The sequence below is a fragment of the Somniosus microcephalus genome, chromosome 4 (genome assembly GCF_052327205.1).
Source record: "Somniosus microcephalus isolate GS21.2 chromosome 4, FLI_Smic_1.0, whole genome shotgun sequence".
NCBI classification, from domain to species: Eukaryota; Metazoa; Chordata; class Chondrichthyes; order Squaliformes; family Somniosidae; genus Somniosus; species Somniosus microcephalus.
In genome coordinates this window covers 344,769,193-344,795,684 of record NC_140990.1, presented here as the reverse complement: position 1 = coordinate 344,795,684, position 26,492 = coordinate 344,769,193, and the positions used below count along the sequence as shown (strand labels likewise).

The following is a 26,492-nucleotide window of genomic DNA, read 5'->3' as shown; positions in this document are numbered from 1 at the left end:
TGTTTTACAGAGAGTACGTGAGGGATTTACTGCGGTCCGTGTTTTACAGAGAGTACGTGAGAGATTTACTGCGGTCCGTGTTTTACAGAGAGTACGTGAGAGATATACTGGGGTCTGTGTTTTACAGAGAGTACGTGAGGGATTTACTGGGGTCCGTGTTTTACAGAGAGTACGTGAGGGATTTACTGGAGAGCGGCCGTGAGAAGTTCCTGGTGTTTGGCCATCACCGCCTGGTTCTCGACGCATTGTGCGCTGCTCTGGGAGAAAAGGTAATGTCAGGGATTCGCCCCTCCTCCCCGGGATTTGAGTGCAATCAGTGGCCGTGTAACATGAAACGGGGTGGGTCTGGGAGTGGTGTGACCTTTGGTTTGGGATGCAGCTCAGGGCTGGATGCAGTTTACTAAATGTAGCGACGCAGGTTAATAGGCCATTAAAAAGCAAACCAGGCACTGGGGTTTATTTCTAGAGGAATAGAATTGAAAGGTAGAGAAGTTAGTTAAACTTGTATCGAACCTTGGTAAGACCACACTTGACGTACTGCGTACAGTTCTGGTCTCCATACAGGAAACTTTGTGTTATCCGGAGGCTAAATGTCCGGCAAGCTCGAGCCACCGGCAAAAATCAGGAGCCGTTTGGTTAGGTCTTTTTTTCTTTTCGTTGCTTTTATCTCAACAGTCAAGCTCTGCAAGGTCTGTAGCTAAGCAGCAGCTTCAGCTAGAGACGCCACAGAGACGCTTGCCAACTGTTTAGAAGCTGTTGCTAAGCAACAGGGTTTGTAGATTCACACGGAGCTGAAAATCTCCGTATCTTTCAGCATCAGCGCTGGAGTGTCCGGCAGTTTTGAGGGAACGGCAGCAGCTCGGTCCCGTCGGTGCCGGATAGCACAAAGGTTCCTGTATTATAAAAAGAATATAGAGGCAATGGAGAAGCTTCTAAATCTTTTTTGCACCATGATACCAGAACTGAGAGGTTTAACTATCAGGAGAGATTGAACAGGCTGGGGCTCTTTACTCTAGAAAAAGAGAGGCTGAGGGGTGACCTGATCGAGGCCTTGAAGATTATGAAAGGGCTTGATAGGGTAGGAACAGGAGGAGGCCACTCAGCCCCTCGAGCCAGTTCCGCCATTCAATGAGATCATGGCTGATCTGTGATCTAGCTCCATATACCCGCCTTTGCCCCTCTCCCTCTCCCCTCTCCCTCTCCCCCTCCCCCTCCCCCTCCCCCTCCCCCCTCCCCCTCCCCCTCCCTCTCCCTCTCCCCCTCCCCCTCCCCCCTCCCCCTCCCCCCTCCCCCTCCCCCTCCCCCTCCCTCTCCCCCTCCCTCTCCCCCTCCCTCTCCCCCTCCCCCTCCCCCTCCCTCTCCCCCTCCCTCTCCCCCTCCCTCTCCCCCTCCCTCTCCCCCTCCCTCTCCCCCTCCCTCTCCCCCTCCCTCTCCCCCCTCCCTCTCCCCCTCCCCTCTCCCCCTCCCTCTCCCCCTCCCTCTCCCCCTCCCTCTCCCCCTCCCCCTCCCTCTCTCTCTCTCTCTCTCCTCCTCAACTTCATATCTTTGTTAATGAAGCTCAGGACTTGCATTTTTCACCACATTGTGACCTCTGAACTCTGCCCTTGCAAGCTCTTGACTTCCCAGCCCTTTGGCCCCTGACCTCTTGACGATCCCCCAGTTGCAGCCCTTTCTCGGCTTTGGATCTTCAGTCTGAGTCGGAGCTTCGGGCTGACTGGCCCAGCACCAATCTTCCCTGTAACTTTTTTTGGGGGTACGCATTCAAAATACGGCGCATGGGCGGTTTTTCCTATTTAAAAGCTGGTGAGCCGGCTGCGCAGGAGCGGCACAGCGTGGCCGCATGGATTAACCGAGCATTGCCCAGCTAAGCCTCAAAGTAATGAACTTACACACAGATGCATAAGAACATAATAAATAGGAGCAGGAGTCGGCCATTCGGCCCCTCGAGCCTGCTCCGCCATTCAATAAGATCACGGCTGATCATCGACCTCAACTCCACTTTCCCGCCCAATCCCCATATCCCTTGATTCCCCATGAGTCCAAAAATCTATCGATTTCAGTCTTGAATATACTCAACGACTCAGCATCCACAGCCCCCTGGGGCAGAGAATTCCAAAGATTCACAGCCCTCTGAGTGAAGAAATTCCTCCTCATCTCAGTCTTAAATGGTCGACCCCTTATTCTGAGACTGTGACCCCTGGTTCTAGACTCCCCAGCCAGGGGAAACATCCTCCCTGCATCTACCCTATCAATCCCCTTCAGGATCTTATGTTTCAATGAGATCACCTCTCATTCTTCTAAACTCCAGAGGATATAGGCCTCGTCTACTCAATCTCTCCTCATAGGACAATCCCCCCATTCCAGGAAGCAGTCTAGTGAACCTCTATGGCAAGTATATCCTTCCTTAGTTAAGGAGACCAAAACTCTACACCGTACTCCAGGTGTGGTCTCAGCAAAGCCCTGTACAGTTGTAGTAAGACATCCTAACTCTAACACTCCAACCCATTTGCAGTAAAGGCCAACATGCCATTTGCCTTTCTAATTGCTATCTGCATGTTAACTTTCTGTGATTTGTGTACAAGGACACCAAGGTCCTTCTGAATACCAAATGAGGAGGATCGTAACAGACTTCAGGAGGACATAGACAGACTGGTGAAATGGGCAAACACATGACAGATGAAACTTAACGCAACTTAACTTAACATTTGTGAAGCAATGTTTTGGTAGGAAGAATGAGGAGAGGCAATATAAACTAAATGGGACAATTTTAAAGGGGGTGCAGGAACAGAGAGACCCGGGGGTGAATGTACACAAATCATTGAAGGTGGCAGGACAGGTTGAGAAGGCTGATAAAAAGCACACGGGATCCTTGGCTTTATAAATAGTGGAATAGAGAACAAAAGCAGGGACATTATGCTAAACCTTTATAACACTGGTTCGGCCCCAGCTGGAATATTGTGGCCAATTCTGGGCACCACACTTCAGGATGGATGTCAAGCCCTTGGAGAGGGTGCGGAGGAGATTTACTGGAATGGTTCCAGAGATGAGGGACTTCAGTTACGTGGAGAAGCTGGGATTGTTCTCTTTAGAGCAGAGAAGGTTAAGAGGAGATTTAATAGAGGTGGTTAAAATCATGAAGGGTTTTGATGGAGTAAATAAGGAAAACCTGTTTCCACGGGCAGGAGGGGTGGGTAACCAGAGGACACAAATGAGGAGAATGTTTTTACAGCGAGTTGTTGTGATCTGGAATGCGCTGCCTGAAAGGGCGGTGGAAGCAGATTCAATAGTAACTTTCAAAAGGGAATTGGATAAATACTTGAAGGGGGAAAATTGCAGGGCTCTGGGGAAAGAGCGGGCGGTGTGGAACTAATTGGATAGAATCTTTCAAAGAGCCGGCACAGGCACGATGGACCGAATGGCGTCCTCCTGTGGTGTGAGATTTTATGAACCAACGCTTGAATGATTGGTTTGTCCACAGAGAGTTGCATTTATCCGTATTGATGGCTCCACCGCCTCTTCTGACCGTCAGTCGCTGTGCGACCAGTTCCAGTTATCTGAGACGTGCTGTGTAGCTGTGCTGTCCATCACTGCCGCCAACATGGGCCTGACTCTCTCCTCTGCTGATCTGGTCATCATCGCTGAGCTTTTCTGGAACCCTGGTGTAAGTGAGAGACTTTGGTCCAGATTAACGGGGAGAGTTTAAACCTTTCTGCAGAGTTTCACTAAAGTACTTTCCTTTTACATTTGTATTTTATTAATATTTATTTACACATCACAGTGAAGGATATTAATGGGAAAGAGATTTTAATCATGTCTGGTGTGCAATGAATTACACTGAAGTGGAAGAATGTTTAACCTAACAGTCATTCTGTGCACAGCATGCTGGGAGTGTCGGCCTGGATTGTGGGCTCAAGTCTCTGGAGTGGGACTAAACCCACAGCCTTCTGACCCACTGAACCAAGGCTGACTCCTGAGGGGCATGGATAGCGAGCAGGATTAGAGTCACACGCTGGTGAATGGCTTGTGTGTGCTGGAACATTGGGTTGAATGTATTCGCTGCCTTCCTGGGGTTGGGGTCCTGGTGATGGGTGGGCAGCTCGTTGCCTTTAGACATGGAGTAGCGGCCAGATTGTTTCACCCTTTTGCTGACACGTCACTTCTCTCATTTCCTGGCTCCGTAGATCCTCTTTCAGGCTGAAGACCGAGTTCATCGCATCGGCCAAACGAGCTGTGTGGATATTCATTACCTGGTGGCCAGGGGCACTGCTGACGATTATCTCTGGTGAGTGTGGGCAACGGACTGTCCATGTGACAGAGAGTGGGAGAACCTGCCCTCGGCTACAGTATCCCTCACTTCATTCTCATCCTTCAGCCCAAAGGGAGGGGTCGGGGGCTGGGTGGGGGAGGGATGGAGGGAGGGGTCGGGGCAGTGAACAGTGAGGGGGGTGGTGGAGCTGAGGGGGGAAACACGATGAGAGTTGTGTATTAACTGCTGTCAGATCTCCATGTCAGCACTGCTGCCACTCACTAAACTCTTCTTTAATTATCTCCTCAGGCCCATGATTCAGCACAAGATGATGATTCTAGGAGAGGCCGGACTGTCAGAAAACAACTTTTCAGAGACTGAAACCACGGATTATTTTCACCGAGTAAATAACCAATTCCTCATAGAAGCATATAAGATAGGAGCAGGAGTCGGCCATTCGGCCCCTCGAGCCTGCTCCGCCATTCAATGAGATCATGGCTGATCATCCAAATTCAGTACCCTGTCCCTGCCTTCTCCCCATATCCCTTGATCCCTTTAACCTTAAGAAATATATCTAACTCCTTCTTCAATATATTTAATAAATTGGCCTCTACTGCCTTCTGTGGTAGAGAATTCCACAGGTTCACCACTCTCTGGGTGAAGAAATTCCTCCGCATCTCTGTCCTAAATGGCTTACCCCTTATCCTTAGACTGTGACCCCTGGTTCTGGATTCCCCCGCCATCGGGAACATCCTTCCTGCATCTAGCCTGTCTAGTCCTGTTAGAATTTTATAAGTTTCAATGAGATCCCCTCTCATTCTTCTAAACTCTAGCAAATATAAGCCCAATCGACCCAATCTCTCCTCGTACGTCATTCCTGCCATCCCAGGTATCAGTCTGGTGAATCTTTGCTGCACTCCCTCCATGGCAAGAACATCCTTCCTCAGATAAGGCGACCAAAACTGCACACAATACTCAAGGTGTGATCTCACCAAGGCCCTGTACAACTGCAGCAAGACATCCTTGTTCCTGTACTCGAACCCTCTCGCTACGAAGGCCAACATACCATTTGCCGCCTTAACCGATTCCACATCATCAGAGCTAATATCCTTCCTTACTATTGTGTTGATCTCTTTATCCAGGAATGCTACCCCACCTCCTTTTCCTGTCCTTCCTGAATATTGAATACCCCTGAATGTTGAATTCCCAGCCTTGGTCACCCTGGAGCCATGTCTCCGTAATCCCAATTATATCATCAGTTTACATCTATTTGCGCAGCTAATTCATCCACCTTATTACAAATGCTCCTCGCATTAAGACACAAAGCCTTCAGCTTGTTTTTTCAACACTCTTAGTCCTTTTAGAATTATTATTTACTGTAACCCTGTTTGATTTACACCCTTGATTTCTCTGCCTTCCACTTTTGCTTTTCTCCTTCCTGTCTTTTGTTTCTATCCTTGCTTCCCTTTTCTCTGTCTCCCTGCACAGGTTCCCAACCCCTGCCATTTTAGTTTAAACCCTCCCCAACAGCACTAGGAAACGCTGCCCCTAGGACATCGGTCCCGGTCCCGCCCTCGTGCAAACCGTCCAGTTTGTACTGGTCCCACGTCCCCCAGAACCAGTTCCAATGTTCCAGAAATGTGAATCCCTCCCCCTTGCACCATTCCTCTAGCCACGTATTCATCTGAAATATCCTTCTATTGCTACTCTGACTAGTAGGTGGCACTGGTAGCAATCCTGAGATTACTACCTTTTTGAGGTCCTATTTTTTACTTTACCTCCTAAATCCCTATATTCAGCTTTTAGGCCCTCATCCCGTTTTTTACCTATATCGTTGGTACCTATATGCACCACGACAACTGGTTGTTCACCCTCCCCCTCCAGAATGCCCTGCAGCCGCCCCGAGACATCCTTGACCCTTGCACCAGGGAGGCAACATACTATCCTGGAGTCTCATTTGCGGCCGCAGAAACGCCTATCTATTCCCCTTACAATAGAATCCCCTATCACTATAGCTCTCCCACTCTTTCCTCCTGTCCTGTGCAGCAGAACCACCCATGGTGCCAGGAAGTTGGCTGCTGCTGCCTTCCCCCAATAAGCCATCTCCCTCAACAATATCCAAAGTGGTATATCTGTTTGAGAGGAGGATGGCCACAGGGGACCCCTGCACTACCTGCCTGCACCTACTACTCTGCCTGGTGGTCACCCATTCCCTTCCTGCCTGTGCAGCTTTTACCTGCGGTGTGACCAACTCCCTAAACGCGTTGTCCACAATGTCCTCAGCACTGCGAATGCTCCAGTATGTATCCATTCGCAGCTCCAGCGCCGCAATGCGGTCAGTCAGTAGCTGCAGCTGGATACACTTCCCGCACACATGGTCGTCGGGGACGCAGGAAGTGTCCCTGATTTCCCACATAACGCAGTAGGAGCATGCCACGGGGCCGAGCTGTCCTGCCATGACTTACCCTTTAATTAATTTAAATTAAATTAAAAAATCAATACCACTAATTACACTACAATTAAATGATATACTCAAGGGCCCTTGGTTACTAGCACTCCCCAATACACAACAGAGACCTTAGAAACTATAACCACAAAAATTTAAGACCTTCTAAATTTTATAAACTATTAATCTTAACTGTCAAACTATAGAGTAGTATAAATACTCACCTGGCTGTACTCACCCAATCAGCTGATTCCTCTTGCCCGCGTCACTTTTTGAATCGTGACGTGGCTCCGGAACGCCGCCGCCAGTCTGAGATTGGTAAGCCTTGTACTGCCGCTCTCTGCTCCTCCCGACACTGGCCTCTGTATACTTAACTCAGTATTTCTTCATCTAACCCATGCTGTAACTGCCCTGGGATTGTTTGATGGGACAGTGTAGAGGGAGCTTTACTCTGTATCTAACCCGTGCTATACCTACCCTGGGAGTGTTTGATGGGACTGTGTAGAGGGAACTTTACTCTGTATCTAACCCGTGCTGTACCTGCCCTGGGAATGTTTGATGGGACAGTGTAGAGGGAGCTTTACTCTGTATCTAACCTGTGCTGTACCTGCCCTGGGAATGTTTGATGGGACAGTGTAGAGGGAACTTTACTCTGTATCTAACCCGTGCTGTACCTGCCCTGGGAATGTTTGATGGGACAGTGTAGAGGGAACTTTACTCTGTATCTAACCCGTGCTGTACCTGCCCTGGGAATGTTTGATGGGACAGTGTAGAGGGAACTTTACTCTGTATCTAACCCGTGCTGTACCTGCCCTGGGAATGTTTGATGGGACAGTGTAGAGGGAGATATACCCTGTATTTAAGAACATAAGAAATAGGAGCAGGAGTCGGCCATTTGGCCCTTCGAGCCTGCTCTGCCATTCAGTAAGATCATGGCTGATTTTCTGCCTCATCTCCACTTTCCTGAACTATCCCCATACCCGTGATAGTGGAATTCTCTACCCCAGAGAGTTGTGGCGGCTGGGTCATTGAATATATTTAAGGTGGAGATAGATCAGATCAGCCATTATCTTATTGAATGGCGGAGCCAAATGGCCTACGCCTGCTCCTATTTCTTATGTTCTTATGATTCCCTTAATATTCAAAAATCTATCGCTCTCAGTCTTGAATATACTCAACGACTGAGTCTCCATAACCCTCTGGGGTAGAAAATGCCAAAGATTCACCACCCTCAGTGAAGAAATTTCTCCTCAACTCAGTCCTAAATGGCCAACCCCTTATTCTGAGACTGTGACCCCTGGTTCCAGACTCCCCAGTCAGTGGAAACATCCTCCCTCATCTACCCTGTCAAGCCCTGTAAGAATTTTGTATGTTTCAATGAGATCACCCCTCATTCGTCTAAACTCTAGAGAATATAGGCCTAGCCTACTCGATCTCTCCTCATAGGACAATCCCCCCATCCCAGGAATCAGTCTGGTGAACCTGTAGAAGTGCCTTACTTCTTAGCTCTGGGTAATGACTCAATACACACTTGGATTCGTCAGACGGACAGGCCTTTTATTTAACTTCTCTTGCAAGGGGAATCAGTACCTCCACTCAAGGGGTGAGGCTACTATTCCAATGATACAGTGTAAACGTTCTATATTTATACAGTGTAACAAACAAGTTTGATTGAAATCCCTTTGTTCCTCTATCAGGATACATTTTAGATTAATCATCAGGTAGAAATAACATATTGACAGAAGGATCCTGGACACATAAGTCAACCGTTAATCTATAACAGGGCATGAATCGTGTAACCGGAGGTCCTCTTTAATCATATATAAGGGAGGCAAGCTTTGCTTTCGGTCACAAGTTATCAGGTCATTGGTACATCAAAGAAACTAATTATTCCACTTCTACATTCTCATTAGGTGGGTAGACATCTGTTCCTGGCTGCAGTCCGAGTACTTACAATAGCTCTAGTTACACATCGACACTTGCCCAGTGTCAAGTCTGAAAACTTTTACCCAGCAAGCACTTGAAATTAACCCCTTATATCATGTAGATTTCCTCATTCCCCCCTTTTGTCCTTTCTAAGGACAATCTATTTCGCTAAGTTTAAGAAACTCTACATCAAAGGTCTCACCCTTAATATCCTCATATTCAGACATCATTGGTACTGGAGGAGTTGACGTTAATAAGGAAAGGACTTTTGTACACAATAATTTTAAACAACCAATCAATAAACTAATTAAAATTATTATCATCACAATTGCGATTAAGGTTTCCAAAATTTGCTTTCCTAGTGCTCCTCCCCATCCTGAAATCCAATCCCACATGGACCATGGTTCAGGTTGACGTAGTTTCTCTACAGCCTCCTTTGTGGTTTACCAGGTTGGTGATATTTTCTGAGCTATCTGGGATATAGGTGCAACATTCGGTTTTTATGATTGCACATGTGCCCCCTTTTGCCAACAATTAGTCCAGAGCCATGCGGTTTTGTAAAGCAACAGTGCGCATAGCCACCATTTCTGCGTTTATCATTGGCTATTTGTTCCAGCACTGCTGCCATGTTTATAGATTCTCTTGCCAGCTTCCCTGTTCCATACCAGGGAAATGCTATAGCAAAGAACCTTTCAGTTTCTGTAATGGCTCGTTTTACTCGTGTCCCAGGGTGGCTATCCAAAGATGAAATATGATGTATATAGGGCACTACATATCCCAAATAACATGACCCAGTCCAATTTTGTGGTAACCAAGGGTATGCACTAATAGACTCTCTGGATTCCTTCGATTATCATATTGGGGATGAAACCACCCTTCAAATTTTATAAGGTTGTATCCTGCATTTTTCCATTCATTTTCCAACTGATCTGGGTTTAAACTATTTTGGGTCTGAAATGTACTGGCTGCCTCCTTATTCCAGGTGGTATTAGACTGTAATAACCACCCTACCATCTCTTCTATCTCGAAGGGAATGGGCCTTAGAGGTATTCCACCCTCTGCATGCACAGGGATGTGGCTGCATATCCAGCATTTGGCAAGGTTCTGTCTTTTAGCGTACAGATAACTTGATGATAGTTATGAAAAGGATTATCACAAAACATTGACTTAGCTGTCAGGGCCAGTCCTCCCCTTGAATTACCATTGCAGATAACCCCTCCATTCGCAGTTTTGTCACTTGGTAATACAGTATCACGGCATGTGACCCATAGCTTATCAAGCTTCTGTCCACTATCTTCTTCTACTATCTTATTCTGCCTAATCCTAAGACTCAGGGGTTGATACGGGGGTACCTGCATAGTGTGATCCTGAAGCTGAACTTTCATGGTCTCATTATAGCATATAACATAAAAGAGATTTTTGGTTAAAAGTACACATTCTTCTATACATGGTTTGCCTTTCAGAGGATCTGGGTAAATCCATATGGCAGTTTCAATTATCGTTAACAAAAGGAACAATCTCATCAGAGTCCAAATCCAGTTCATCTTGGTAGTGTATTGTCTTCAACTGATGCCTTCTTACAATGGGACGCGTGTATCCATGTTGGTCGCTCCTTTACTTTTACAGCGGTGTTTGTGGTCAGGAGTACTTGGAAGGGTCCCTCAAATCTGGGTTGAAGGCCATTCTTTCGTTTGAAGATTTTTATGTAAACGTTATCTCCTGGCTCGAAAGTATGGCACTTTCCTTCAGCGGGATCGACCTGGGCTTCCTTCACCTGTTGATGGAAACTAGAAATGCATTTGGTTAGTGCAATGCAATAACTCAACATATCTTCCTCCATTTTATGAATGTCCATTTGTTTAGCTGTTAAAGGTGCCGAAAAAGGCAATCTTTGTGGTCTTCCCATGACGATCTCGTGAGGCGACAATCCTGTAATTCTGTTGGTAGCAGACCGCATTGTCATTAAAGCTATGGGTAACAAATCAACCCATTTAAGTCCAGTTTCTTTACACAGTTTTGCAAGCTTGTTTTTCAGCATCCCGTTATATCTTTCCACTAGTCCAGCCGACTGTGGATGATAACTACAATGAAGGTGCTGGTTAATCTGTAAAGCTTTGCATAGTTCCTTAATCACTGTTCCCGTAAAATGGGACCCATTGTCACTTGACAGTTTTGCTGGTATCCCAAAGCGAGGTACAATGTCCTTCAATAAACATTTAGCAACAGTAGTAGCGTCATTCTTTCTACAAGGAAACGCTTCAATCCATCTTGAAAACATATCAACAATAACTAATACATATTTAAAGCTCATACACACAGGTAGTTCAATAAAATCCATTTGCAAGTGTACAAAAGGGCCCATGGGGTTTGGGTGGGATGCGGGCTGTACCTTCTTTATTTTCCCTGCATTTATGGTCTGGCAGATAGTACAATTTTCACATATTTGTTTTGCCAATTTTGAGATTCCTGGTGCATACCAGGTCTTAAGGATATAGTCCGCCATCCCCCTTTTGCCCGCATGGGTGAATTTATGAACACATCGGGCAATTGGTGATAGTAATGATTTGGGTGCCACCATGCGGCCGTCATGATGAACCCATAAGCCGTCAGTGTTTTTTAAAACAATGATTAACAACCCATTCCTTTACTTCATCAGAACTGGCCCTATCTTGATGGGTCAGCACATCATCTAAGGACGGGGGCTGCGGTATCTCTGGCTTTTCCCTAACAGGGAAGGCTGAAACTTGTCGTTCAGTACTTGATATAGCTACTGACTTAGCAGCGCTATCTGCAGCAGCGTTTCCAAGCGCAACCTTGTCCAAATGCCCCATGTGCGCTTGGCACTTAATAATTGCAATCTGTTTACGTCTCTGAATAGCTAGTAAAAGATTTTGCACTTCTTGTGCATTTTTAATCTGGGTTCCCGAGGAAGTCAGGTAACCGCGAATTTTCCAAATTTGTCATGCTCATGTCTGGTTATTTCTGAATAGTTCAATATCCATTGTCTACAATAGCCAGTCATTCCTAGAAAATGCTTCATTTCTCTTTTAGTTTTTGGCAACGATGTGTTGCAAACGACCTTTATTCTATCCGGCGTTAACTCCCTGTTTTAACAATGATTCCATCACTGGCTCAATTCCTTTTTCTGCTTTCTCTGACAATGGATACTGTGACCTTTTGGGTAATGGTGCAGCTGGATTAATTGTAACTTTATAGGGCTGTGCAGTCTAATAGTTAGGAGGTATTTTAAATTAAAAAAACGGCTGATAATCTTGTCCTGTTTTGTCATAGCAGGCCGTGCAGTGCAATTTTGGATGCCATTTCCCTAGTTTCAGGGATTCCTGGTATTGTTTTATGGAGCTTGTAATGAATCCCCACGCTCCTAACAGACTGACAAGTTTGGGACTCAAACTTGGGTCGGCAATTTCCCATGCGTAAAGAACAGGGTGTTTTATTTCTGTTACTGGGTACGCATATGCCTTATCTACTTGGATTTCTACTGTTACTCCTGATGCGGAGCAAATGATTGTAGCATTCATTTTGCACAGCAAGTCTCTTCCACATAAATTCATAGAGACATCTCCTGATAACAGAAAGGAGTGTTCTTCCTCAAATTCTTCTACTTTTACTGTGAGGGGAGTCAATTGATTCAAGCATTGTAGTATTCCAGCCAATCCAGCTATCGGAGTCTTTTTCCCATTAATAGGCATTCCTTCAGAATATCCTTTCCCTAACACCGAAAAGGTTGCTCCTGTATCTACTAAAATGACATAGGTCTCCCAGCTATTTGCATTTTAATTTCAAGTTCGCTGTGTGAATTTAAAGAAACAACGGGCATTTGGTGGTCTGTGGCGCCTGGGGCTGCTGGTGTCAGTCAGTAATTCTGATCTCTATTTCTCCTAAATCCCTGTCCGTTTGTAGGGTAACCTCCTGACTGGTCCGAAAAAGGGTTATGGACAGTGAAATTAGGACCTTTATTCTCTAACGGAGGTCCATTATTGGAGGTTTTGTTCTGACGATTTTTCACAGGGCATTGGTTTGCCCAATGTCCGGGTTGTCCGCAATTGTAACAATTACCAGATCGTCCATACCCTCTTACTCTACCACGTCTTCCTCTATATTCCCCTCTATTCATCCTTCTATAGTTACCTTGTTATCCTACCATAATAGAGGAGAAAGGTGTTTCTTCGGGGTAATTTTTTTTTCTGACTCAACAAACATAGAGGCAGTCTTTTTATCTGGCTGTTCTCTATTTCTCTCTCGTCCGTTAAACATTTCTCGAGGCAAGTAATTCTTTCTATGTTAAATGACTATCTGAGGGAAAGGGTCTAGTCTTATTTACAGTCCATTTGGACCAATTTGGTAGGTGATCAATGGATGATTGACCAGTTCTTTAACATAAAGGCTGCTGGCGTGCCTTTCTCGGGTGGCTTACTGGCACTAGCACTCATTTTAGCAGCTTAAATGGTTCACTTAAAACAATCTAAACTCCCGTGACAATCCATGATCTGCGTTGTACGCCCCTACAGATCAGATTAATAAACTATACATACGTATAAAACTCGAGGGTTCTCAACCCTCGTGGAAGGTATTTCTAACTGGGGAAAATACTGAATCCACAATAGCTTAGTGGATCATGTAAAAGACATCACTATTTTCTCAACCATACATTCCGCCGCGGGACTCACTTCCCCGGCTTGGGTCTTTTCCAACCCCTTCTGCAGTTTTTTTTCAGCTTAAATATTTTAGTTAAAACATACAACAATTCCGTAACACTCTATGATCTGCGTGGGACGCCTCTACAGATCAGACATGACTAAACATTAATACATATAACAATAAACAATACACTTGTTAAACAACAACCAAAGTGTTACTAAATCCCCAAACTGGACAAAGCTGCAAAGTTGATTGATAATAACAAGTAGTTAAATACTCACTCTCATAAACATTAAACATTGACACTGTGTTTCAGACAATCGCCCACTCTTCTCTCCTTTTACCATATTCCCTTTAGCCAAATCTTTAGCAAAAAGGGCCTTCAATTTGTCCCAGCTAACTTCAAGCTCTTCTCTCCTTCTACCCTACTCCCTTTAGCCAAATCTTTAGCAAAAAGGGCCTTCAATTTGTCCCAGCTAACTTCAAGCTGGAACCTTGCTAGTTCAATTTCCAGTAAATCGCTAGCTCCTTAGTTAATCAAATTCCTGACTTAACCTTCTCTCTCAGCAAGCTGGAACCTTGCTAGTTCAATTTCCAATAAATCGCTAGCTCCTTAGTTAATCAAATTCCTGACTTAACCTTCTCTCTCTGGTACCTTTATTTCAGCGCTTCCTACAGTCCTTTTCTGCACGATCCTGTTCGCGGGGCGTCAGCGCCTCATGGCTGGTCCTCTGTTCCGTTTCTGAAAGGGAAGCAGTCACAACGGCAGTTTAACCCCCGAACCTTGTGAGTCAATTACCCGATGGCAGTGCTGTCCAATGGAATAAACAGACTGTGCGCAGCTATGCTTATGGCAGGGAAAGTCCCAAAAATGTGGCAAAACACCACCTTCGGCCGATGGGATTTTCCCAACCGAGCAACGTACTCGGCGTCTGTTAACTCACCAATTGGTACAGCAAGCCATCTCGGTGGAACCTCCAAATTGTAGAAGTGCCTTACTTCTTAGCTCTGGGTAATGACTCAATACACACTTGGATTCGTCAGACGGACAGGCCTTTTATTTAACTTCTCTTGCAAGGGGAATCAGTACCTCCACTCAAGGGGTGAGGCTACTATTCCAATGATACAGTGTAAACGTTCTATATTTATACAGTGTAACAAACAAGTTTGATTGAAATCCCTTTGTTCCTCTATCAGGATACATTTTAGATTAATCATCAGGTAGAAATAACATATTGACAGAAGGATCCTGGACACATAAGTCAACCGTTAATCTATAACAGGGCATGAATCGTGTAACCGGAGGTCCTCTTTAATCATATATAAGGGAGGCAAGCTTTGCTTTCGGTCACAAGTTATCAGGTCATTGGTACATCAAAGAAACTAATTATTCCACTTCTACATTCTCATTAGGTGGGTAGACATCTGTTCCTGGCTGCAGTCCGAGTACTTACAATAGCTCTAGTTACACATCGACACTTGCCCAGTGTCAAGTCTGAAAACTTTTACCCAGCAAGCACTTGAAATTAACCCCTTATATCATGTAGATTTCCTCAAACCTTTGCTGCACTCCCTCTATGGCAAGTATATCCTTCCTTAGGTAAGGAGACCCAAACTGTCCACAATACTCCAGGTGTGGTCTCACCAGGGCTCTATATAATCGCAGTAAGACGTCTCTACTCTTATACTCAAATCCTCTTGTAATAAAGGCCAACATACCATTTGCTTTCCTAATTGCTTGCTGTACCTGCATGTTACCTTTCAGTGATTCATGTAAAAGGACACCCAGGTCCCTCTGAATACCAATATTTCCCAATCTCTTACCATTTAAAAAAATACTCTGCTTTTCGATTTTTCCTACTAATGTGGATAACTTCACATTTCTCCACATTATATTCCATTTGTATGTTCTTGCCCACTCACTTAGCTTGTCTATATCCCCTTGAAGCCTTCTTGCATCCTCCTCACATTCCCACCCAGCTTTGTATCATCAGCTAACTTGGATATATTACATTTGGTCCCCTCATCCAAATCATTGATGTAGATTGTGAATAGCTGAGGTCCAAACACTGAGCCTTGCGGTACCCCACTAGTTACAGCCTGCCAACCTGAAAACGACCCGTTTATTCCTACTCTCTGTTTTCTGTCCATTAACCAATCCCCAATCCATGTTAGTATATTACCCCCAATCTCATGAGCCCTCATTTTGTTTAATAACCTCTTGTGTGGCACCTTATCGAATGCCTTCTGAAAATCCAAATACACCACATCCACTGGCTGCCCCTCATAGAGTCATAGAGTTTTACAGCACAGAAAGAGGCCCTTCGGCCCATCGTGTCCGCGCCGCCCATCCACCCCTGTCCTGTCTAATCCCATTTTCCAGCATTTGGTCCATAGCCTTGTATGCAATGGCATTTCAAGTGCTCATCCAAATACTTCTTGAATGTTGTGAGGGTTCCTGCCTCTACCACCCTTTCAGGCAGTGAGTTCCAGATTCCAACCACCCTCTGGGTGAAAAAGTTCCTCCTCAAATCCCCTCTAAATCTCCTGCCCCTTACCCTGAATCTATGCCCCCTTGTTATTGACCCCCCTACTAAGGGGAAAAGTTCCTCTTTATCTACCCTATCTATGCCCCTCATCATTTTGTACACCTCAATCAGGTCCCCCCTCAGCCTTCTTTGCTCCAAGGAAAACAACCCCAGCCTGTTTAGTCTTTCTTCATAGCTGAGGCGCTCCATCCCAGGTAACATCCTGGTGAATCTTCTCTGCACCCTCTCCAAAGCAATCACATCCTTCCTATAGTGAGGCGACCAGAACTGCACACAGTACTCCAGCTGTGGCCTCACCAGCGTTTTGTACAGCTCCATCATAACCTCCCTGCTCTTATATTCTATGCCTCGGCTAATGAAGGCAAGTATCCCATATGCCTTTTTAACCACCTTATCTACCTGTTCCGCTGCCTTCAGGGATCTATGTACATGTACACCAAGGTCCCTCTGACCCTCTGTACTTCCTAGGGTCCTACCACTCATTGTGTATTCCCTTGCCTTATTTGTCTGTCCAAAATGCATCACCTCGCACTTTTCAGGGTTAAATTCCATTTGCCACTTTTCCGCCCATCTGACCAACCCGTTTATATCGTCCTGTAGCCTGAGGCTTTCCTCCTCGCAATTTACCACCCCACCAATTTTCGTGTCATCTGCGAACTTACTGATCATACCTTTTACATTCTCATCCAAATCATTTATGTAGATCACAAACAACAAGGGACCCAGCACCGATCCCTGAGGTACCCCACTGGACACAGGCTTCCAGTCACAAAAGCATCCTTCGACCATCACCCTCTGCCTCCTGCCACTCAGCCAGTTTAGGATCCAACGCGCCATCTGTTCTGCTAGTTAGAACCTCAAAAAGCTCTTAACAAATTTGTCAAACACGATTTCCCGTTCATAAATCCGTGTTGACTCTGCCCAATCCTATTACCATTTTCTAAGTGCCCTGTTACCACGTCCTTAATAATAGATTCTAGCAGTTTCCCTACTACTGATGTGAGGCTAACTGGTCTGTAGTTCCCCGTTTTCTCTCTCCCTCCTTTCTTAAATAGTGGGGTTACATTTGCTACCTTCCAATCCGTGGGAACTATTCCAGAATCTCTTGAATTTTGGAAAATGGCAACCAATGCATCCACTACCTCTATAGCCAACTCTTTCAAAACCCTAGGATGTAGGCCATCAGGTCCAGGGGATTTATTGTCTTTCAGTCCCATTAATTTCTCCTGTACTATTTTTTTACTAATACTAATTTCTTTCAGTTCCTCATTCTCACTAGAGCCTTGGTTCTCCACTATTTCCGGGAAGTTTTTTGTGCCGCCTTCCGTGAAGACAGACACAAAGTATTTGTTTAATTTCTGTGCCATTTCCTTATTCCCCATTATAATTTCTCCTGTCTCAGCCTGTAAGGGACCCACATTTACTTTCGCTAATCTTTTTCTTTTTACATACCTATAGAAGCTTCTACAGTCTGTTTTTATGTCTCTCGCTAGTTTACTCATTCTATTTTCCATTTCTTTATCAATTTCTTGGTCGTTCTTTGCTGAATTCTAAAGTCCTCCCAATCCTCAGGCTTACTACACTTTTTGGCAACATTATAAGCCTTTACCTTTGATCTAATACTACCTTTAACTTATCTTGTTAGCCACGGTTGGACCACTTTTCCTGTGGGGTTTTTGTGCCTTAAAGGAATATATATTTGTTGTAAATTATGTATTAATTCTTTAAATGCTAGCCATTGCTTGTCTACCGTCAAACCTTTTAATGTAGTTTCCCAATCTACTGTAGCCAACTCGCCCCTCATACCTATGTAGTTTGCTTTGTTTAGATTTAAGACCCTAGTTTCAGATTTAACTAAATCACTTTCAAACTGAATATAAAATTCTATCATATTATGGTCGCTCTGCCCTAAAGGCCCCTTTACTACAAGGTTATTAATTAACATTTTCTCATTGCACAATACTAGATCTAAAATAGCCTGTTCCCTAGTTGGTTCCTCAACATACTGATCTAGAAAACTATCTTGCATAAATTCCATGAATTCGTCCTCCATACTATTACTGCAAATTTGGTTTACCCAGTCTGTATGTAGATTGAAGTCCCCCATGATCACTGTATTACCCTTGTTACATGTGCCTCTAATTTCCTGATTTATACTCTGCCCTACATTATAACTACTGTTTGAGGGCCTATAAACAACTCCTACTAATATTTTCTGCCCCTTGCTGTTTCTTAGCTCCACCCAAACTGGTTCTACTTCTTGATTTTCGGAGCTAAGATCCTTTCTCTCCACTGTCTTTATCCCATCCTTTATTATCAGGACTACCTCTCCCCCTCTTCCATTTTGCCTATCTCTTCTAAAAGTTAAGTATCCTGGAATATTTAGTTCCCAACCTTGGCCACTTTGCAACTACATCTAGATCGTGCTAACCAAGTTAGTAACAATACTGTGGAGGAGGAATTCCTAGAGTGTATACGGGATGGTTTCCTGGAACAATATGTCGAGGAACCAACTAGAGATCAGGCCATCTTAGACTGGGTATTATGTCATGAGAAAGGATTAATTAGCAATCTTGTTGTGTGAGGCCCCTTGGGGAGGAGCGATCCTAATATGATAGAATTCTTCATTAAGATGGAGAGTGAAGTAGTTGAATCAGAGACTAGGGTCCTGAATTCAAATAAAGGAAACTACGATGGTATGAGGCACGAGTTGGCTAGGATGGATTGGGGAACGTTACTTAAAGGGTTGACGGTGGATAGGCAATGGCAAACATTTAAAGATCGAATGGATGAACTACAGAATTTGTTCATCCCTGTTTGGCATAAAAATAGAACAAAAAAGGTGACTCAACTGTGGCTGACCAGGGAAATTAGGGATAGCACAAGGTCCAAGGAGAGGACATATAATTTGGCCAGAAAAGCAGCAAACCTGAGGATTGGGAGCAGTTTAGGATTCAGCAAAGGAGGACAAAAGGATTAATTAAGAGGGGCAAAATAGAGTATGAGAGTAAGCTTGCAGGGAACATAAAAACTGACTAAAAGCTTCTATAGATATGTGAAGAGAAAAAGATTGGTGAAGTCAAGCGTAGGTCCCTTGCAGTCAGAATCAGGGGAATTTATAAAGGGGAACAAAGAAATGGCAGACCAACTAAATACATACTTTGGTTCTGTCTTCACAAAGGAGGACACAAATAACCTCCCAGAGATGTCAGGGAACATAGGGTCTAATGAGAGGGAGGAATTGAATGAAATCAGTATTTGTAGGGAAATGGTGTTAGGGAAATTGATGGCATTGAAAGCCGATAAATCCCCAGGGCCTGATAATCTACATCCTAGGGTACTTAAGGAAGTGGCCCTAGAAATAGTAGATGCATTGCTGGTCATCTTCCAAAATTCTATAGACTTTGGAAAAGTTCCCATGGATTGGAGGATAGCTAATGTAACTCCACTATTTAAGAAGGGTGGTAGAGAGAAAACGGGGAATTATAGACCGGTAAGCCTGACATCGGTAGTGGGGAAAATGCTAGAGTCCATTATAAAAGATGTAATAGCAGCGCACTTAGAAAACAGTGACAGGATCGGACAAAGTCAACATGGATTTACAAAAGGTAAATCATGCTTGATTAATCTACTGGAATTTTTTGATGTAACTGATAGAATAGATAAGGGAGAACCAGTGGATGTGGTGTATTTGGACTTTCAGAAGGCTTTCGATAAGGTCCCGCATAAGAAATTAGCGTGTAAAGTTAAAGCACATGGGATTGGGGGTAAGGTACTGTCTTGGATAGAGAATTGGTTGGCAGACAGGAAGCAAAGAGTTGGAATAAACGGGTCTTTTTCTGAGTGGCAGGACCCCGGCTATTCACAATATATATAAATGATCTAGATGAGGGGACTAGATGTAATATCTCCCAAGTTTGCAGACAACACAAAGCTGGGTGGGTGTATGTGCTGTGAGGAGGCTGCAGAGAAACTCCAGTACGAATTGAACAGGTTGGGTGATTGGGCAGATGCATGGCAAATGCAGTATAATGTGGATAAATGCGAGGTTATCCACTTCGGTGGCAAAAACAGGAAGACAGATTATTATCTGAACGGCAATAGATTGGGAAAAGGGAAAGTGCAACGAGACCTAGGTGTCCTTGTACACCAGTCGCTGAAGGTAAGCATGCAGGTGCAGCAGGCGGTTAAGAAGGCAAATGGTATGTTGGCCTTCATAGCGAGAGGATTAGATTACAGGAGCAAGGATGTCTTGCTGCAGTTGTACAGGGCCTTGGTGAGACCACACCTTGAGTATTGTGTGCAGTTTTGGTCACCTTATCTGAGGAAGGATGTTCTTGCCATGGAGAGGGTTCAGCGAAGATTCACCAGACTGATAGCTGGGATGGCAGGAATGACGTATGAGGAGAGATTGGGTCGATTAGGCTTATATTCGCTAGAGTTTAGAAGAATGAGAGGGGATCTCATTGAAAACTTATAAAATTCTAACAGGACTAGACAGACTAGATGCAGGAAGGATGTTCCCGATGGCGGGGGAGTCCAGAGCCAGGGGTCACAGTCTAAGGATAAGGGGTAAGCCATTTAGGACTGAGATGAGGAATTTCTTCACCCAGAGAGTGGTGAACCTGTGGAATTCTCTGCCACACAAGGCAGTTGAGGCCAATTCATTAAATATATTCAAGAAGGAGTTAAATATATTTCTTGAGGCTAAAGGGATCAAGGGATATGGGGAGAAAGCAGGGACAGGGTACTGAATTTGGATGATCAGCTATGATCTCGAGGGGCCGAATGGCTTACTCCTGCTCCTATCTTCTATGTTTCTATGTCTCCATTATGGCAATTAGATCAAACCTATTCATTTCTATCTGCGCTATTAATTCATCTATTTTGTTGCGAATGCTTTGCACATTCAGATATAGTGCCTTTAGCTTTGACATATTTCTATTTTTCCCTGATGTCACCTCAGTCACTGATGCCCTATGACCTTTGTTAGTCTCTCTGTCCCTTCCTGACCCACTCTGCTTATTTTTACCCAAAACTCTGCTCTAGAGCCTTGACATTTCTCTCGCTGCTTTTAAATTTACTCTTTCCTGAATCATCCCACCCCCCCTTCATTAGTTTAAAGCCCTGTCTACTGCCCTAGTTATTTGGTTTGCTAGGACGCTGGTCCCAGTCTGGTTTAAGTGGAGCCCGTCTCAACGGAACAGCTCCCTCTTTCCCCAGTACTGGTGCCAGTGCCCCATGAACTGAAACCCCTTCCTCCCACACCACTCTTTGAGCCACGCATTTAATCCTCTAATCTGTTTGTCCCTATGTCAATTTACGCATGGCTCAGGTAACAGTCCAGAGATTATTACCTTTGAGGTTCTGCTTTGTAATTTGGATCCTAGCTCCTCAAACTCCCTCAGCAGAACCTCATTCCTAGTTCTACCTATGTCATTGGTTCCTACATGGACCACGACAAACGGATCCTCCCCCTCCCAAGTTCTTCTCCAGCCGCGAGGAGATGTCTTTAACCCTGGCACCGGGCAGGCAACACAATCTTTGGAACTCTCGGTCACGGCTGCAGAGAACAGTATCTATCCCCCTGACTATACTGTCCCCTACCACAACTACATTCCCTTTCATTCCCCCCTCTTGAATGGCCTCCTGCACCATGGTGCCATGGTCAGCTTACTCATCCATCCTGCAGGCTTGTCCCTCATCCACACAGGCAGCAAGAACCTCATACCTGTTGGATAATGACAAATGCTGAGGCTCCTCCAGCACTGCACCTGGGGGTCCCCTTACCTGCCTGAGTTGCAGTCACACCCTCCTGTCCCTGACCACTAACCAGACCTGTACCACTACATAACCTAAGGGGTGTGACTGCCTCCTGGATCAAAGTGTCCAGGTAACTCTCCCCATCGCTGATGCCCCGCAATGTCTGCCCCTCAGACTCCAGCTCAAAAACTCTGAGCTGAAGTTCCTCAAGATGCAGGCACTTACTGCAAACGTGGTTGTCCGGGATCACAATGCTCTCCACAAACTCCCACATGCTGCAGTTGAGGCACACCACCTGCACTGCCATCCCTACATGACTTGTTTTATTTAATTAAATTTAATTAAACTTGTATTTAGGTAAATTAGTTAACAGTGTAGTTTCTTGACTTACTTGATCTAGATTAAGTTATGGGTACTGAAATTAAATACCTACCTGTAACACTAAGCACTACAAGTAGTGCAGGCAAAAAGCAACAACTCCTTCCCCATCTTCTCCGAATTCCCAAATAAAACAATCTGTTCAAGTCCATTGTATTTAATCTCGCTCTGTGCAGACCGCACTGTGCTCTGCACCTGCCCTGGGAGTGTTTGATGGGACAGTGTAGAGGGAGCTTTACTCTGTATCTAACCAGTGCTGTATCTGCCCTGGGAGCGTTTGATGGGACAGTGTAGAGGGAGCTTTACTCTGTATCTAACCCGTGCGGTCCCTGCCCTGGGAGTGTTTGATGGGACAGTGTAGAGGCAGCTTTACTCTGTATCTAACCCGTGCTGTACCTGCCCTGGGAGTGTTTGATGGGACAGTGTAGAGGGAGCTTTACTCTGTATCTAACCCATGCTGTACCTTCCCTGGGAGTGTTTGATGGGACAGTGTAGAGGGAGATTTACTCTGTATATAACCCGTGCTGTACCTGCCCTGGGAGTGTTTGATGGGACAGTGTAGAGGGAGCTTTACTCTGTATCTAACCCCGTGCTCTCCCTGCCCTGGGAGTGTTTGATGGGACAGTGTAGAGGGAGCTTTACTCTGTATCTAACCCGGGCTGTACCTGCCATGGGAGTGTTTGATGGGACAGTGTAGAGGGAGCTTTACTCTGTATCTAACCCATGCTGTACCTGCCCTGGGTGTGTTTGATGGGACAGTAGATGGATTCCAGCAGGTTTGCAGAGCCAACCTCAGCCTGTGCTGAGTTTGGGGAGTTTGCCCGTTGTCAAGTGGGGCAATCGGGTCAGGGAGCACTCTCCAGGTCGGGGGTCAGCGGAGCTCCCTCCGGGTCAGGGGTCGCGTGGGCACTCTCGGTCAGGGGTCATGGGGCACTCTCTGGGTCAGGGGTTGGGGGCACTCTCCGGGTCCGGGGTCGGGGGGCACTCTTGAGTTCGGGGGTACTCTCTGGGCCTGGGGTCGGGGCTGTGTTTCCTGTTGTGGGGGTTTCGAGCTGTTAGATTTGTTTGACTCAGGCAGGGCCGCTGGAGTTTGGGTGCTTTTTATCCTGATTATTTGGTGGTTTGTAACTAGGATTATATTTCTCTCTGCAGGGTCCAAGACAGACAAAAGTGGTAGACTTTTTCCAAACGGCTTTTGGTGATTGTGAAGATGCCGATGATGAAACTCTTCTCCTCGAGGCTGCTGATATCTGTCTCGATTCTCACACTGGCACTGGCCCTGGCACCGGCATACAAACTAATTATCCAGAGAGTCCCCTTAAGAAGAGACGGATTGAGGAGTATTTTTTGAAATAGAGCGAGCGACAGTTTGGAACAGGAGATTCAACTAAAGCCCTGCATGAGTTCAGTCTGTGTCTGAGCGCGCTGGGGGTCCGTGTCTGAGCGTGCTGGGGGTCTGTGTAAACCCCTTACCGATTGCTCGATTTGTAAATAAAATAGAAAAAATTCAATTGTGAACTGGAGCAAATGTTTTTTTTTATGATTGATGCTGAGAATCAGACAGTTGAGGAATTTTGGTTTCTGTTAAGGAGCTTTTACAATTTTTATAGTTATTTTACCAGGGCACAGATCTCCCAGCACATTCTCAGCCCATTCCCAGCAGGAGCTGGTGTGTGTGGTGATGGGCGGGGTGCGGTAGGACCATTGTGTGTCTGAAGTTATCTCCACTCCTCTGATATATTTCTAAGCTACAGCTCCTTCCAAATCCAACCCAACATTACTCCTGAGAATTGTACAGGTTTCGTTATAACAGGAGTTATATCAATGTCAGTAAATTGTTGGAATGTTTTATATACACTAAGATTTCACTTCTGATCAATTCATTAAAAAATTATTAGAAATAATGTTTTTTTTGAGTAATTTATTATTTGCTCCTCAAAGTGAAGGATGTCAGTGTTGAAGACATCTACACTGTCCCATCAAACATTCCCAGAGCAGGTATAGCATGGGTTAGATGCAGAGTAAAGCTCCCTCTGCACTGTCCCATCAAACACTCCCAGGGCAGGTACAGCATGGGTTAGATACAGAATAAAGCTCCCTCTACACTGTCCCATCAAACACTCCCAGGGCAGGTACAGCACGGGTTAGATACAGAGTAAAGCTCCCTCTACACTGTCCCATCAAACACTCCCAGGGCAGGTACAGCACGGGTTAGATACAGAGTAAAGCTCCCTCTACACTTTCCCATCAAACACTCCCAGGGCAGGTACAGCAGGGGTTAGATACAGAGTAAAGCTCCCTCGACACTGCCTCAACAACAACAACTTGTTTCTATATAGCAGCTTTAACATAATAAAAGGCGCTTCACAGGAGTATAAAACAAAAAAAATTGACAGCGAGCCACATAAGGAGAAATTACGGCAGGTGACCAAACGCGTGGTAAAAGAGGTAGATTTTAAAGAGCGTCTTAAAGGAGGAGAGAGGCGGAGAGGCTTAGGGAGGGAATTTCAGAGCTTAGAGCCTAGGCAACAGAAGGCGCAGATATCGTGGCGGGGGTGGGTTGTGTTGCTGAAGGAGATTACAGAGATAGGGCGAGGCCATGGAGTGATTTGAAAACGAAATCGAGGCGTTGCTTAACCAGGAGTCAATGTAGGTCAGCGAGCACAGGGGTGATGGGTGAACGGGACTTGGTGTGAGTTAGGACACGGGCAGCCGAGTTTTGGATGACAAGTTTACGTAGGCTAGAATGTGGGAGGCCAGGAGAGCATTGGAATATAGTCAAGCCTCGAGGTAACACAGGCATGGATGAGGGTTTCAGCAGCGGATGAGCTGAGGTAAGGGCGGAGACGGGCGATGTTACGGAGGTGGTAATAGGCGATCTTTGTTAGGCTGCGGATATGTGATCGGAAGCTCATTGCGGGGTAAAATATGACACCAAGGTTGCGAACAGTGTGGTTCAGCCTCAGGCATATGTTAGGGAGAGAGATGGAGTCAGTGGCTGGGGAACGCAGTTTGTGACGGACCGAAAACAATGGCTTTGGTCGTCCCAATATTTAATTGAAGATCATTTCTGTTCATCCAGAACTGGATGTCGGTCAAGCAGTCTGACAATTTAGACACCGTGGAGGTGTCGAGAGAAGTGGTGGTGAGGTAGAGCTGGGTGTCATCAGCGTACATGTGGAAACTGACACTGTTTTTGGATGATGTCACCAAGGGACAGCATGTAGATGAGAAATAGGAGGTGTAATGATATCAGCAAATAGTGATGTTATTTGCCTGTTTGATTATCATGTCTTACCAGCATAGTTGCCTGATTGATTACTTATGCCTGACCAGCAGAGGTCATGTGACAGAGACAAGCAGTTTGGTTTAGTTTCAGTTACGTTCTAGATGCATCACTAGCATCGTGTCTCCTGTAAAGCTGTAGAAAGAGTTGAACAGACTTTAGATTAAAAGACATTCTCTTTCATAAATGTCTCGTCATTGAACCCACAAAGAAATCAATACAGGAGGGGGCCAAGGATAGATCCTTGGGTGACACCAGAGGTAACGATGCGGGCTGTGAATAGTTAGATAAGAATGGAACCAGGCGAGTGCAGTCCCACTCAGCTGGACGACGGTAGAGAGGCGTTGGAGAAGGATGGAGTGGTCAACCGTGTCAAAGGCTGCAGACAAGTCAAAAAGGACATGGAGGGATAGTTTACCTTTGTCACAGTCACAAAGGATGTCATTTGTGACTTTGATGAGAGCCATTTCGGTACTGTGGCAGGGGCGGAAACCTGATTGGAGGGATTCAAACATGGAGTTGCGGGAAAGATGGGCACGGATTTGGGAGGCGACAATACGTTCAAGGACTTGAGAGGAAAGGGAGGTTGGAGATGGGGCGGTAGTTTGCAAGGACAGAGAGGTTAAGGGTTTTTTTGAGGAGAGGGGAGACAGTACCTGAAGAGAGAGAACCATTAACAATGTCAGCTAACATGGGGGCCAGGAAGGGATGTTGGGTGGTCAGCAGTTTGTTGGGAATAGGGTTGAGGGAGCAGGAAGTGGGTCTCATGGACAAGATGAGCACGGAGAGGTCATGAGGGGAGATCGGAGAGAAACTGGAGAAAGATGCTGTAATGTTATCTTAATAACGTAATTACGAGTCTCACAAGCAGTTGTAGAGGAGTGCCATTTATTCAGTCCTGACTGTCTCTTGTACAGTATCTGAAGCATAGCCAAGATGGCGTCGGAGCCCGCCCCCGGATATGACATCAGCCGTCAACCAGCTGTCAATCAAACCCTACTGTCTTTACGACAGCTACGGTTATCCGTACATCTTCCCCCTTCAATGAAGACATAACACAATAACAACATAACATAACACAACACATAGAACACTTGTTAACATCATATAGAACCAGTCAGTGTAACTACACCGTTGAACTAATTGCAGGTAGGTATAAACCTTACCCACACCCAGGAGTCCATTAACTGTATACAGTCTTATCAATCCCTGTCTACAGGTCAAGTTTAACTACAGGCT

At 45.4% G+C, this 26,492-nt stretch overlaps 1 protein-coding gene across 1 annotated transcript in view; it reads left to right on the top strand.

The window, feature by feature from the left end:
• LOC147120737 (SNF2 related chromatin remodeling annealing helicase 1-like) overlaps nt 1–23,872 on the top strand; it is a 107,865-nt gene extending 83,993 nt beyond the window's left edge. The window contains exons 13-17 of the mRNA XM_085986970.1: nt 167–269; nt 3,479–3,661; nt 4,182–4,282; nt 4,556–4,649; nt 23,120–23,872. Coding sequence (XP_085843096.1) covers nt 167–269; nt 3,479–3,661; nt 4,182–4,282; nt 4,556–4,649; nt 23,120–23,323 — 685 coding nt within the window. The 3' untranslated portion in view covers nt 23,324–23,872. The remainder of the gene's footprint in view (nt 1–166; nt 270–3,478; nt 3,662–4,181; nt 4,283–4,555; nt 4,650–23,119) is intronic.
• The last annotated feature ends 2,620 nt before the right edge of the window (nt 23,873–26,492 follow it).